The following is a 16,275-nucleotide window of genomic DNA, read 5'->3' on the forward strand; positions in this document are numbered from 1 at the left end:
AAGTATAATGTGAAAATGCGAGACTGTGGCAGTGAAAACCACTCAACTAGTGGAACTAATACCCATTTATAAAAAGTCATACCTCAGCTCCCCTTTGAGATTTTATTAAGAAAATTTCCAACACTAATGAAAAACAACTAAGGTTTTGCATTCTGCCATTAGGGTTTTCAGCACTGCAAAACACTGGATTTTACCTACTGCTTACTCGCTCAAAACCATGATATGTTCGAGTGACATGGTGCAATTGAAAAATACTTTTCTAGGGAAATATATATTATGTTTACTGCTCGTTTAGTGTCAGTTCAGCAAAGAAGTATTTGAGGCCATTAGTTTATTCAGTATACTAAACAGATGTTCAGCAGAACACCTACAATGGAAAAAAAGTATAACATAAAATGTAAAATAACAAAAAACACACCGAACCACTGTCGTAGGAATAGTAATGATTTATTAACCAAGATTAAGAGCTTTTGTCCTCATAAAGAACTTCATCAGAATTTCCTCTTAATTACAATTTATATATATATATATATATATATATATATATATATATATATATATATGTCTGTGCCAGATTGTCGAAGTTCCGAAACTTTGAAATTCATATTGCTGAGAGACCATATGATCAAAGTTTCAGAAATTTGAATATAAAAAAATAAATAAAAAGCAAATATTTTTGCAGGGAGCAAGCCCCCCTGCAACACCATGTGGGTGGCTGTGCTCCCCACAGCCCTGCTAATTAAATATACCAACTCCGAGATAAAAAAAATGTAATACAGCACATGGTCCATTGCCACCACCATCTCTTTTTGACAAAGCCACTTCCTGATTCTAAATAAATAATCAGAAAAGTAAAACTACATTTATTAAAATTTGTTTTAATAAATTGTATTGTGATTAATTAAGAGGAGATTCTGGTGAAGCTCCTTATGGGGTGAAACCACTTAATCTTAGTCAGTAAGTCATTACTATTCTAAAGGCAATGGATTGGCAGTTTTTGTCATTTTCTGGTTTTTGTCAATACTCTGGTGGTGTGGATGGTAATTTGTTTTATTGGTGTAATGCAAAATATATTTTTGAAAGTTTGTGATTCAGTTGATGTGTCCGAGTTTAAAAGTTCATATCTGAGTCCCCTTTCTGTTCATTATAATACTTTTAGATAGTAATAGAATATTAAAATACAAAAATGCCTAAGAGTGTTCAATGCAGCACAAACATTGCCTTAGTTTTTCAAAACCAGAACATGCTCTCTGTGACATGTTGCAAAGGAAAAATATGTTTGTCTTCTGAAATGCATAGGCTTATTACTTCTGAAGTAATTACAAGTATGCAAAGAAGTATTCTAGGCCATTGTTTTTTTTCCTGCATAATGAGCAGAAGTTCAGTTCAACACCAAGAGTGAAAAAATGTATAATAATTCAAAATGTCAGACTGTGGCAGTGGATGTCTGTGAAGCAGTGGGTCTGGTGCGTATGTATAAAAGGGCATATCTCACTTCTCCCTGAAGATTCCATTATGAATGTTTGGGCAGTAAATGCTGGTGTTCTCATGTAAAAAGCAGGTTCATGACATTTGACAGAAATGTTATGTTGACATGCCAGAATGTCAGAACCACAAAATATTAAAAATGAAATTTACCTTTTCCCCAATGCTGTGTGATACTGGAGTTGGCATGTATAATTAGCAGGTGGTGTGTTTGGGGGGGGCAGATTTTGACATGGTGATATTTCAACATTTTGATATTTTCTGTCAAATGTCATGAATCCTTAAGAAGGTGTCACTTCTACCCTTGGGGATTTTACTACAGCACACCTCTGAATTTGAACCCTCTTTTAACTACTTAATACTGTTATATGGCATTTTAGTTGCATTATAACAAATCCGTAAATAATTATTTTGGACCATTACTATAGTCCGCATACAGAGGAATGGAAACTGAATATAATGAAACATGTCAGTCTTGTGACATTGAAAGCCTGTAAACCAGTCCTCCATTGAGATTTCTTTGCATAACTTTCTGTTAGTAACAGCAGGGTGTTCATCTACAAAAGCAGCTACCATTCCTGTTTGCCGTTAATATTACAAAAGCAGCTACCATTCCTGTTTGCCGTTAATATTTTTAGTGCCTCAAACTTCTGAATATCACCCCACTAGTTTAGTTGCACAGAACTATGACAAGTTATCATGGCATGATGAATCTGATATATTTTTTCTTGGTGAAATTTGTTAAGATTTTATCTCATGTTGTCAATTTTCATTCTATCCTCAACTGATGGGTTTAGATCTGATCCTTCAGATCCGACTCAGAAGTTGCTAAAGCTTGTGGCAACCACTCTTGAGCTTCTTCCTTACTCATAATGCACCAACTCCAAGTATCTCGGATCTCATTTGCCACTTTCAGCGAAAGAAGTGGTAATCAGTCATTGTTAAGCGTTTGTTTTAAGTTTAAATTTCGTTTTCTTTCTAAAAAAACCTTTGAAACCTTTAGCGTTTAGTTTTCCCCTTATTTGTCCTATATTTTTATTACTTTTTTAAGTATTTCTTGAATGATATCATTAGTATTCTTTTCTCTGCTAACCTGCAGTAATTGTAGTTCTTCCTACCATTGTTGGTAATTTCTTTTTCTTGCCTTTCCCTGTCTCAAAAAAAAAAAGTTAATTCAACTTTGTGTTAATATTTTTTTGAATATGTCAGGGAAAGGGCCTGTGGGCTTTAAAAAATTTTCAAAATGCGGACATAAGATTCCATTTTTGGATACACCCACCTTATGTGTGCACTGTGTAGGGCCTCTTCATTTACAGGAGGACTGTTCAATATGTCATGCATTCAATCCCAGAGCTCTGGTTGAATGCAAAAATAAATTACTCTTGAAAGGACACTTACCCTCTTCTTTTGAAGAGGCTGTATCTGGAGACAAGTCTCCCAAATTAAAATCTAAGACAAAAACAGGGTTTCCAAAGCCTTCCTCCTCGTCTTCAGCTTCGGAGTCTTCCCAAAAAAGGATCAAGAGTGATCCAACTTCAACCTCTGATCCAAAAGCATGGAAATCATCTGATCTGATGCACTTGCATCCAAAGAAACAAAAGTTGATGGATCCAAATTCATCTGATCCGAGACATTCTTCTTCAGACCCAGCTGTTGCCAACCCATCTAAATTTATTGCACTACCAAGGACTAAATATTCACCCTCAGTGGATCCAGTACACTCTAGGGTACTCTCCACTTTCTGGAAAGACCCAGGTCTCCTTCAATCTTTTGTCTGCTTGTTCTTCCAAGGTGTCTTACAGAAGATGTAGAAAGAGTAGTGAGAAAAATGCTCTCACCACAGGGTCAGATGGGTGTCCTCTTGGCTCCTAGATCAAGAGGTCGGTTCCACTACTACACCCCCACTACAAGTTCCTCCTCTGACTCCTTCAGTGGGCTCAGAGTCTATGGATCCTAGCTGCCCAGATCCTTCTGGCTTGTATCTAAGGATTGCTGTATCCTCGGGTCCTGAGTTTCCTCTGTGTGCTCTGATCCCATCAGATCCATAATGCTGTCAGAGCAGAAGCTTACCTGTCAGATCTGAGATGTTACAGTCAACTCAGAAACTTTCGGAGCTATCTGTGTGCCTTGGATTCTTGACATTGGACAGCTCAACTCCGGCTTCCACCTTGGGGATTTTGCTTTCAGAGTGGGAGGAGGGTCATGGTCCAGAAGATTGCCTTCTCAGATCCGAGGTCTTTCCTTTCTCTGGGGTGATCTTTCTTCAAGGTTGTGAAGAGAGTCTTCATTGTCTCGACAGAACTGTCAGATCCAACCCTCTCGGGTCCTAGATCTTCAACCGTGGTGTTTCATCATTCAGAGTCTCACCAAATCATTCCACATGGACAGCCAGTACCAAGACCCCAGGCTTCCCCTCAGGGAATCTTGATTTCTTCTTCTGATATCTCTCCAGATCATCCCTTGTAAGGAGGTCCCTAAGAAGAAGACGTGCAAGAGGAAGCACCTTGACTCACCTGAGGAGTCCAACACAGAAGATACAAATTTTGATGAAGGTGAAGGGTCCCTATGGTCACCTCCTGAAGATGCCTCATTTGGAGACATCCTTGAAATCTTTAAACAGAGAGATGGCTGGATGCCCAGCAACCCTTTGTCTAAGGAGTACATATTCCTGGAGGCCTTCAGTACTGACCCATCTACCTCCTCAGTGACTTCACCCGCCAATGAGCTGAATGAGTTGATCTATCAGCAGGCGTGAAAGGAACCTGACACCATTGAACATATACCCCATAGACCAGATAAGATTATGGCACCACCTATGGACAAGCAGTTTTGGGGAAAAAGAGTGCCCGTTGATTCCATGGTCATAGCGGCGGCCACCAAAAAACAACTTGCCGAGGAGAGTTCCACTGTCCATCCCCCCAACAGGGAGTTGTGGGACATGGACAGATTTGGGAAGCATGTCTGTGCTTCAGCAACCTTTGCTTCAAGGTCTCTGAATTATTTGGCACACTTTACAAGACGTCAGAGGGATTTGATTAAGGAGTTGTGGAATACCCTCTTAGAAGCTGTTTTTGAAGAAGTTTGGTCATCTGTGACTTCTCAGTTGGCTACCTGCAATCCATTTCTAATTCCTCAATGAGGTTGGTTTCGCATGTAGCAGAAGGATCCTCAAGGGCAGTGGTTTCAGGCATTTTCATTAGGAGGCATGCCTGGATCCACTTGTGATTTTGCAGAGTCTTAAAAAGTCCTCGTTCGTCAATGCTTCCTTTGACAGCACATCTTTGTTTGGCCCCAAGGTGAAGGACACACTATCCAGGTGTGAAAAGGATGGAAAGACACTGTCTGCCATTGGTGCACATTTTTGACCTGACCCTTCAAAGACTCTTTTGAAGGAATCAATGAGGTGGTCAAAAGATGTGGTTCAAGAAGTTTCAGGGTCCATTCCAAGACACACATGGAGGAGGTTCCCCCAGAGGCAGAGGATGAAACTGTAGTAGATGACACTGCCCAAGTGCAGAGGGGTCCAAAGAATCCTTCTTTGACAGAGCCTACCAGTGCTCCTAAAAGGAGGCCCACTTGCCCACTTCTGAAGGCAGCGGGGGACATTTATCCCTGCACCAGAGAGCCTGGCTAGACTTAACAAAAGATACTTGGGTTAAGAGGATTATTTCCAGAGGTTATATAATTTCCCTTTCCCTTCCTCCTGCAAACTTGAGAAAAAAATCCCTAATGTTTCACCCAGTGAGAGGGAAAAAGCAGCAATTCAAATTCAAATGCTGCTTGCTAGAAAAAAATCATCCAAGAGGTCCCCCAGACTAGATAGAATCCAGAACTTACTCAAGGTTCTTTTACGTGCCAAAGAAAATGGGACTGCAGAACAATTTTGGATCTCAGCGTCTTAAACAAGTCAATTCAAACCAATTCTCATATGGTTACGGTTCAGTCCATTTTTCCCTTTTCTGGGCAAGGATGACTGGATGTGCTCAATAGACCACCAAGATGCGTAATATCATATAAAGATGAATAGATGAACAAGAAATTATATACGTTTCTAGCTGGGAGCCAGTCACTACCAGTTCATAGTTCTGCCCTTTGGTCTCACCACAGCCCCAGGGTGTTTACCAAATGCATGGCAGTAGTAGCAGCTCACTTCAGACTGCAAGGGTGTTTCCATATCTAGATGACTGGCTCATTTCCGCTCCAACCATTCCTCAGCTGATAAGAGCAAGAAACCAAGTTCTCCAGACTTGCTCACTTCTGGGGATAACCATAAACTACAAAAAGTCCCAACTAGAACCAACTCAAACTCTAGAATTCATACTAGCATTTCTCAACACAAAGTCAGCCATAGCTTCACTACCACCCTCAAGAGTTCAGACCATAAGATCATAGGTCAGAAAAATAATCTGCAGTACCAAGATTTCAGCGTATCTGGTCCTTCAAGCTTAGGGATCAATGGCAAGAGTGATAACATTAGTGCCTTTGTCCAGATTTTACATGAGAATACTTTAGTGGATGCTAGCCACGCAATGGTCACTACTTTACCAACCCATGTCTTATCAGATACGAATCACTCAGACATGCAAGAGAGATCTCAGGTGGTGGATTCGATCAGATCAGTTTCTACAAGGCCATCCATTTATTTCCCCTCTGCCCAAGACCATAGTGACCATGGACAATTCCCAGCTGGGGTGGGGCATTTTTTGGAGGACAGTCCAAGGCACTTGGTTCCCCGAAGAGGCTGGCTTGCATTCAGTGTCCTAGAAATGAGAGCAGTGCTTTTAGCATTGCAGGCTTTCCAGGATGCTGTCCACTTGGGGACGATTGCAATTCTAAGGGACAATATGTCAGTAGTTTGGTACATCAAAAAACAATGAGGGACCAGATCCTACCCCTTGTGTCGAAGCTCTCATTGTGTAGCAATGGGCGATGTCATCCAACCTATTTCTCATAGCAGCACACATTCCAGGGAAATCCAGTGTGATAGCAGACAAACTGAACAGGTATATTCTTCTACCTCACAAATGGCCCCTCAACAAGAACGTCAAGGAACTGATTTTTTGTCAGTGGGGACAGCCTTGCTGCAATTTATTTCCTTCCCCCTAAACAACAAATGCAGCAGTTACCTTGCCCTACTTCCTTTGCAGGGGAAATCCCAGAGTGATGCTCTACTTCATGATTGCCCAGCCCCTCCCCCCAGGCTACTCTATGTTTATCTACTAATTCCGTTAATTCCAAACATCTTACAGAAAGCTGCCATGTTGAAGAGCAAATTCATCCTCATTGCACCCTTCTCGCCTCGACAGATGTAGTTCCCCTACCTTTATCCTCACTTGTTACAACAATCTTGGATTCTGGATCCGACTCCAGACCTCCTGTTTCACCCGGCAGGCATGATTCATCCAAATGTAACCAACCTAAGACTGACTGTCTAGCTTCTGCAGTTCCATTAATAGCCAGACAACCTATACTCTCGTCACCTGTCTGTCAAATACTTTTATCTTCCCATAAACCTTCTACCAGAAAACTCTATTCCAGCAAATGGAAGAGGTTTGTTTACTGGGCATATCAAAATAATACTGAATTTTTTTTCAACCCCGATGCATAACATCCTTGAATTTTTAACACATCCTTTTAAAGAAGGAGCTAGTGCATCTACTGTTGAAGTTCAGTTAGCAGCAATATCAAATTTTCACATTGGTTTTTATGGTTCTTCTGTCGCATCTCATAAATTGAGTAAAGCCTTATTGAAAGGGACTCTTTTTCTGAGACCCCCTTTTAAGGGTCTTACTCTGCCATGGGACCTGAATCTGGTACTGCAGGCTCTTACTCAGTCCCCCTTCGAGCTAGCAGCTACATGTGACCTTAACTACCTTTCATGGAAGACAATTTTTCTGGTAGCTATTACCTCTGAGATTCAAGCCTTGTCCTCTAAACCACCATACTTGATTTTTCACAAGGATAGGGTTATATTACAGACTAATGCATCCTTTCTTCCTAAGATGGTGTCAGAATCTAATATCTATCAGTCCATTGAAATACCATTATTCTTTCCTAAATTTGCTAACAAAGAAGAATGTTGTTGTGTATTTCGACTTTTCCCGGTTGGGGGTCGCCACAGCGGAACTCTGGTCCGCTAATGATTGGCAGTAGATTTTTACGTACCCAGTTGCCAGCTCTGACGCACAACCTTCAATGAAGATACGCCCATTCACGCATGTCTCCACACAGAAGACGCTCTAGCTGAGAATCGAACAGGACAACGTCTTACTGTGAGGCGACAACAGAATAGATGTTGCATTTATTGGACATCCGCAAACAACTAGGTTTTTACTTACATAGAACAGAAGACATCAGAAAAACTGACCAATTGTTTGTTTCATTTGCAGAAGTAAAATTGGGAAAAACAGTTGCAAAAGTTACATTATCTAAGTGGCTAACTGATTGTATTTCATTTGTTTATAACAAGTTGGACATTACTCTACCAAAACCATTACAGGCCCATTCAACTAGCTCCATGGCCCACCTCTTCAGTTTTTCAGTCTAGAATGTCCATAGGTGATATATGCTTAGCAGCAACTTGGGCTACTCCCTATACTTTTATTACTCATTAAAATTGGATCTGGTCTTCAGAGATAGAGCATCATTTGGTTCAGTGGTGCTCAGGAATATCCTTTCTTGAGTCTACCCTGGAATTTAGTTAGCTGGGGAGTCTGTCCCATCAGTTGAGAACAGAATGAAAGTTTACAACATCAGATAAAGAAGTTATATACTCATCATAACGTTTCATCTGTATTGTCCATTTTCATTCTTCCTCAACTCCCCACCCACCAACCCCCATCCTGTGTAAACTTATGGAAGCATGAGTAGGTATAGGACAAGACTGTCCTTTATATTAAGCTCCAGATGTAGTCTTCTTCCTATTTGACTCAAATATTTTCTTTCTACTAAAGTCAGCTAACAAGATCTGAGGTACTTGGGGGTTGGTACATTATGGGTAAGGGAAAAGCTTGAGCGTTTTTGGTTGCCACGAGCTTTAGCAATGGCTGAGTTAGATCTGAAGGATCAAATTCAAACCCATCAGTTGAGGAAGAATTAAAATGGATAACACAGATGGAATGTTATGGTGAGTACATACATTTTTTTTAATAACTTAATGATAATCCATAACAAAAATATTCTAGGTAGTTTTTCTTTTCTACATATTGAGCAGAATGCCAAAACTCACATAGTGGGAAGCAAGTTTAATGCATTAAAGTCCTGCTGTGGCAGTGAAAGCCACTGAACAAGTACATTTCCTGCCTGAGTATAAAAGGTGATATCACAGTCACCATATGAAGTTTCAATATGAGCATTGAAGCCAGTACCAAGAGGGTGTTCAAATATAGAAAAATATATACAAAATTCATATTCTTCCCGTAGGGTTTTCATTGTAGTACAATCCTGAGTATTATTCCAGTGGAGTACTTGATTAGAACCAGAACATTGTAGAACCCTCATAAGTGGAAATCTTCCACGATGGCTGCTCAATGATCACCAGGTTGATCTGAACTCTTCCAGTCTGAAAATTGTAAGCCATTGAGAGTATAAAGTCCTTGATGTCTGATAGATGGTGACCTCTTTGAATGGCTCACCCAAGTGGATCGCCACATTGTGGTCCATTTAACTTGAGGTTAGTTGTGAGAGGCTTGATTGTCAGAAAAGTGGAAGTGGAAAGAAGCACCTATAACAAAAATCTACTCATGTTTATGTTCCTTTATGTTTATTTCTAAAAGGTGGAAATGCCAGAACAGAAACTCCAGCTTCCAGTCCTGCAATGACTGCTCAGTCTGAGGTGAGTGAAAGTACAATGGAAGTAGATGCTTCTTCTGAACAGCTCCCTCCTTCCTCATCTTCTTCTACAGCATCAGCACAGGTTGCATCCACGTCTTCAACAGAAAGTCCAACTTCCACATCATTGTCCTCCCCTGAGAGGCAACCTGCACAGAGTACTGCTAATGATACTGCCCAACAGTCAGGTGAGGGCAAACAGATTAAAGAATACTTGTTATGTTATCATATTAAAAGTTCAGTTGCAGTTTTAAGAACTGAACTCTAATTAATACATTTTCAGAAAGCACTACTTTTTATCTCTGATCTCTTTTTTGGATGTAAATGAAAATGATTTACTGCACACGAAACTCTTAAATTTGTTTTTTGATGTAGTGCAAAATGCCTGAAAGTAAAATTGTTTGTTTGTTTGCTTGTTTAGAGGTATGGTGGCATCCATTACTTGAAGATGTCAGAATAGTAAATTAGGTTGTGCAGTACAGTGTTGCAGGATTACTGCTTCACATGGTAGAACCTAGCCTGAACTTTCTTAAGTATAATGAAATCAAGAAAGTTAATTACAAAGAAAAATTTAAGGAATTAATCACTGAAACTGGAATATATTCAGCAGAAGTTTTACCTGTTTTTTTCTTTACTTTAAAATGCCAGTTAATTCACAAATGGCTAAATAGCTGAATTGTCTGTTTTCCTAGGTCTTATTATTACAAAATTAATAGTTTTAAGTCCCTTACAAAAAGTAGTAGTAGTAGTAGTGATCACTCGCATTTGCATGAATAATCACCACATTTTCTTATGCATATCTCTTAAATTGCATCAGTTTCTCTTTTCATTCCTGTACTCTGCATCTGATTTTTTCTTTTCTTTGCTTCTGTTTTATTCATTCCTTTCTCTGTGTCAGAACTAAGAGCATCTGGGGTAAGTTTAGTCCGTAGGCGTCTGCAGCAGCTGAAGCTTAAGATGGCTGAACATCAGAGGCAGCAAGACCTAGCACAGAAACCACCCCAGTCCACCACTGATCAGTCTGCTTCAGGGGGTTCCTCCCAAGACCCTCAGGCTTCAGGTTGTTTATTAAAGATCTGTTAGTAGAGTGTTTAGTAGATGCTGCAGAATTTTCAAAGATGCTTCCCCTTAAGGCAGCTAATGCACTTGCTGAAGCCTCTTGTTTATGGTGGTGTCATCATATTACTAAAATAATTTGGCATTGTAAGCTTTCTAAACAGTAGCTTTTGGTTGCTATCCTCATGTTTCATATTTGTTAACCAAAGGCACATGCAGATTAACATATACAAAGTAACACTGAATGAAGTATAAACTATTCACTTGCTTTTTTTACCTGCCTCACTTAAGCTTCCTAACAATCCCCTGTAAACAGTTACTTTGCTTTCGGTTGTCCAAAATAAGGTTAAGGTATGGCCGTAAAGCAAATGTAAACATTGGCTTTCTTACTTGCAAATATGTTTGTGCAGTGTTGTATGGGATAACTCTTTGGAGATGCTTTTTGTTGAAACTGTTGTAGCGTAGTGGTTCATGTTGTTAATGCTGCATAAAGGTCCATTGAAGTTAAAATACCTTTGAAGTTTACTGTTGCTTTTGGCTTGAACATAATTCCAGCTAGCACTGCACCTTTGTTTGTCACCACAGTTTTAAGTGCACTGAGCAGTTTTGATGTCATTCAGGGAATGTTACAGTATTACCAACAATCCTGTTCCTTGTGAAATAATCTGAGCTGTATTATATGGGCCTTTGCACACATTTTTATAGGCCCTGCATTAAATGTTAATCATAGCACTGCATGTAAATTACGTATAGAAGCCCCCCCCAAAAAAAATATGAATAAATGGGGCTTAATTTTCATAGTAGATTATTTTTTAAATGTAATGTTAATTCTTCAGAGTTATACGGCTCAACCGAATACATTTTGTTAGAGGAAATCAGTTTTGGCTCACATTATAAAGGCTGGTGGTTCCTTACACTTATCCCTACTTTTATTAATCTGCAGTAAAACTGCAGTCATGAGATCCTCAGGGGTATTGCATCAAGATGTACTTTATGTGGGTCACAGTGTACTACCTTTCCAGGTTGATAATAGATTAGGATTATTTATTTCATCTTTCAAGACTAAATGTATCTGATATCAGGTGTCCGCTATAGTAGATGACTAGTAAGATTTCCTCTTCTGAAGTAACCATTTCTACAGAATTATTTTAATCTTTAACTCTTGTGTTCTGAGCAGAACAGGTCCTGCCTTTTAACGATTTCCTTGATAGCATGTGCCAGCCAGGAGGAGACAGCTATGATATGTGTTCCTCAGTTCTTTTATGTTGCCTTCACAGTTTGATTGTTAATCTTCAAAGGAAAGATGTTTGTTCTGAGTGATGTTCAACAAATACGCTGCCTTGCTAGCATATGGGTAGAAGTGCCTTTCTACCCTCCCTCTGGCAGTTGGTCAAAGCTCAGAACTCCTCCCACTGCCTATCTGTCCTGTCTGTGACAGAGAACAGACAAGACTGCCCTTTACACGAACAGACAGGGCCAATTCACATTTCTTGTGCCACAATCAGGGAAAGGGTTCGCATCAAGATCTAAGGATGTAATGGTGCCCCTCTACTCTTCCCTCACCAGACCCATTATTGAGTACAATGCACCAATTGGAATGTACCTGGCTAGACATCTCCAGCAGCTGGAGAGACCACAGAGGTACCTAACCAAGAGGATTACTGGCCTCAAACAGTTGCCGTATGCAGCACGATTGAAAAAGCTAAGACTGTTCTCTGTTGCGTACCGCTTTCTCAGAGGTGATCTCTGTCTAACGTACAGAGCCATGTCCAACCCAGAATTGTTGAACATGCTCCATCTTAGCAAAACCAAATCTACTGGAGCTACACGCTCTAGGGATATAAACCTCAACACAACAATGAATAGAACATGCTGGAGGGATAGATTCCCTTCGCAGAGACTTTCCTTACTATGGAACAGGGTCCTGATCTACATAAGACAGAGCCCCTCACTATCACTCTTCAAGAGGAACCTTGATGAGTGGATGGGTAACAGAAAGTTCACACCGGGGATCACACCAACAGCACTACTAGATAGGGGCCAAGGGTACTAGCTGCTAGTACAAGGGTCTAGGGAACTACTAATGGGGCGGTGAATACCGCACAACGTGGCTGGGCTAATATATGCTTTTGGGCAGATAGCCCAGTACCAACTTATGAATTTTACCTTGCCTTCTGGGGATTCCAGCTGCAGAACTCAGATAAGAAACTCCTTTTGGGTTTTATTTCTTCCCTTTGTCTTTTCTGTCAGTGCTTGAATACTATATCCTGCTGCTTTGACTGTTCTTTCTGATTAGAAATTTTGTATATGCTTCTGTTTTTACTTTGACTAGCACAGTGTGGCCTGTTGATTAAAAGCTTCATTTGGAAGTTTTGACTGGAATACTTGCTGATAATGCATTTTTTTCTTTTGGGTTATTATTATTTGAGATGATCGAGTGGGATTACAGCATTTTAAATTATTATTTTGTTTAAACTGCAGTGTGGCTCCATTTTGTATGTTAAATATTTCTGACAGGAATTTTAAAGATATTATTTCCAAAGTTTCTCAATTGTCAAAACATGTTCTAAAAAAGGCTTTTTAGGTTGCTGATACTATTTCTAGAAATACGGCAGTGTCAGTGGTGATTAGCAGATATACTGGGTTGCACTTCCAGAATTTTGTTGATTAGTTAAAAAAACGAGGTAACGAATGCTCCTCGTGAGTCTGATTGTGTGTTTGGTGCAGCAGCAGCAGCAGCTAATCAGATCCTTGAACACTGGGATGACAGAAGCAAATGGATGCAAGGAGCATTGAAAAGGTTTCATATTCCCCAGTTCTTCTTTAAACCAGTTAATTTTCAGGAGTCTAACCAGAGAAGTCCCAGCTGAACAAAATCCAATGCAATAAAAGGAAATGGCAGGATGATAACTCCTCCAAGCCTAACAAGAAGTGTTCCTTCCCTAGAAAGGATAATCCCCCTTCCAACTTTTGACTGTGTTAGGAGCTGCACCCATCTTTATCAAGTCCCCCATTGGGTGCTTTATCTCTTAAGTTAGCTTTCAACAGTGCAGCCTGTTCACCAGTGGTTTCTGACAAATGGGTGCAAACATTGTTGGCAAGAGTTTCAAATGGAAGTGAGAAAATCTTCTGCCTCTATTCAGGCACCCCCCCCCCACATGTTCTGGGCCAGACTTTGTTATTCCCTGCTGTTCTCCAGCAAATGCTGGACTCAAAGGTCTTTTCTCTAGTATTTTCTTGGTTCCCCAATAAGAGCAGTCATGGAGACTGGCGTGAGACTGTTCTTTTTTGAATATGTTTTTCAAGGTCTCCGAGTTCAAGATGTTTATCCTGCAGACAGGTCCTCTGATGTTCATCGTGCATACAGCTGCAGTAATCACAGATGGGTTCTCTGCCGTCAGGCGGGTCCTCGGTCGGCCGAATTCCAAAGTCTAGGTCCGGCATCGGTTGTTGTCGCTTTCTCTCCTGACGTCAGTGAGGCCGGAGTATATAAGACACAGCCGACGCCATGTTCTTCAGCCTTTTTTGCCGCACGGTGCCCGAAGCAGAAGCAGTTCGCAAGTGCCGGTCGGCCAGCTCCTGAATTACAAAAAATTGGAAACCGAAGTCTTAATTAAAGCTAAGTACCCCGTTGGGGAAACTTTTCTTGCCTCAGACCGATGTCAGAAAAAGTTAATAATTGTATTTCTTGTGGGAAGCAAATACCGCATAAGGATTTCCATTCCCTCTGCATACCTTGTTTAGGCCCAGACCACGACGTCTCGGGCTGTCGCTTTTGCGCTACTTTCAATAAACGCACTATTAAGCGTCGGGCCGAGTTCGCCCAACACTTTTTTGGTAAAGCCTTTGATTATAAAATGTCGTCGGAGACTCCGACTACCGTTTTGTCCAAAAAACGCAAGGACAAGGACCGACAAGCGAGGTCCGCGGTCCCCACCGACACCACGCCAAAACCGGTTACACGTGGTCCGGTTCTCAGCGAGATGCCTTTGCAGTCCCTGACTACCGACGACACTCCTTTGATGGTGTCTTCTGTAACCGAGACTGCAGGTACCTCGGCCCTTTCCCAGACTACAACCACCGAAGCCATTGTGAGTGTTGAGCCTCCCAATGTGGACAGGTCCACTTCCACCCATGGTGTCTTTAGACCCTCATCTTCCTTTTCTATTAAGGTCTTTACTAAATCCAAATCAGCCAGGCATCCCAAGAGGCCTGTTGCACAGGGCCCATCTCCAGGCCCCATGCCTAAAAAGCAGATGCTTAAAATGGCTGAGGATTTAATTACTCTTATCAGGGGTTCCCAGCCCCCTCCAGACAAGAGACCCAGAGTGGAGGAAGATTCTCCCTCTTCTGATCAGGGCTCCATTTTATCAGAACATTCTGATGTAGAGGAACACTCTTACTCTCCTTTTGAAGATTCGGATGCAGAGCAGTCCATTCCTTCTGTATCTCCTCCTGAGGATTTTTCCTTTGGGGAAACCTTGCACACTTTGAGGGAACACTTCCATTGGGAAGACCAAGACTTTTCTGATTCCAAGAAAAGACTTAGGGAATTTCTTTTGTTACCTCAACACAGACCTCTGGCGATACCTCCTGTCTTGGACATACTTGATGATGTTTATTCGGAGGCTTGCCTTAACACGGATTCCCTGCCTCCTGCACCAGTCAAACCTGATAGGTACTACAGAGTTCCTAACTCTCACCAATTTCTCTACAAAAGCCATAATGCTGACCCTGAAACCATTTCTCAAGGCCCCAAGGGATTGAAGGCCTCTACTGCTAAGAATCCACTTCCTGCCGAAAGAGAGTCAAGATCCTTAGAAAGGTGGGGAAAAAAGGTATATACCTCGCCACCCTAGCCATGAGGGCCTTAAATTGTCAGTTTCATATGCTTAAATATCAACAGTTCCTGTTATCACAATTAAGGAATAAAATGTCTCAACCTGAACAACCAGATTTGAAGGAGTTGCAGGATATGATGCATAGTGCAGAGCAAGTGGGTAAACAAACCTTACAATGTGGCTATGATGCCCTAGAGGCCTCAAGTAGAGCTGCTGCTACAGGATCAGTCATTCGTAGACATGCCTGGCTTAGGGAACAAAGCTTGCCTGATCATGTGAAAGCTAAACTTCTAGATGCTCCTTTACAAAAGGATGTGCTGTTTGGTACTAATGCTGAGGAGATATTACGGAAAATGGAAGAAAAAGCCAAATCTATGCAAACTGTCAAAGCTTTTCTACAGGTCCAACCACCACGTTTTAGCAGAAATTGGCCTTCAAAAAACTGGTCCTTTCCAGCCACTGACAAGCCCCAAAGAGGTAGATACAGGCGCACAAGGGGCAGAGGGCAATCACAAGGATCATATAGAGGCAGGCAATGGCAAACTCCAGCACCAAGAGGTGGCGAAGACAGTGCACAACAATACAGGAAACAAACCCAATGACTCCCTCATTTCCATGCCAAGCAAGTCTCAGCTGGCAGCACCCTTGGGAGGAAAGCTGGCATTATTTACAAGAAATTGGCATATTGTCACAACAGACAAATGGATCCTGGACGTTATAAACAGAGGCTACAAATTTCAATTCCACACTCTTCCAATAATGAGAGGCATGCCAAACCTGCCACACCATCAAAGGGCAGAGACACAACTACAAATTTCAAAGCTCATAGACATGAGAGCTATTCAAGAGGTACCTACTCACGAACAAGGTCAAGGTTTTTATTCCAGACTTTTTCTGGTACCAAGAAAAGGAACCAACTGGAGACCCATTTTGGACTTATCCATCCTAAACACATTTTTACTCGTACCAAAATTCAAGATGCTCACATTACAGTAGCTTCTTCCCATGCTGGGCAAGGAGTTTTGGCTGGTAACATTGGACCTCAAGGAGGCATACCTGCATG

The 16,275-nt window shown here is 41.1% G+C and overlaps 1 protein-coding gene across 3 annotated transcripts in view; it reads left to right on the forward strand.

Moving 5' to 3' along the window:
• Window positions 1-16,275, forward strand: part of DCAF6 (DDB1 and CUL4 associated factor 6) — a 2,031,218-nt gene that overhangs the window by 1,108,930 nt on the left and 906,013 nt on the right. For 2 of the 3 annotated variants that reach the window (XM_044072358.1, XM_044072359.1), the window contains exons 10-11: window positions 9,261-9,503; window positions 10,214-10,375. In XM_044072358.1, the coding sequence (XP_043928293.1) occupies window positions 9,261-9,503; window positions 10,214-10,375 (405 nt within the window). The remainder of the gene's footprint in view (window positions 1-9,260; window positions 9,504-10,213; window positions 10,376-16,275) is intronic. The other variant, XM_044072360.1, reaches the window with a different exon arrangement.

The sequence above is a fragment of the Protopterus annectens genome, chromosome 5.part0 (assembly GCF_019279795.1).
Source record: "Protopterus annectens isolate FY-2018-M chromosome 5.part0, PAN1.0, whole genome shotgun sequence".
NCBI lineage: Eukaryota > Metazoa > Chordata > Ceratodontiformes > Protopteridae > Protopterus > Protopterus annectens.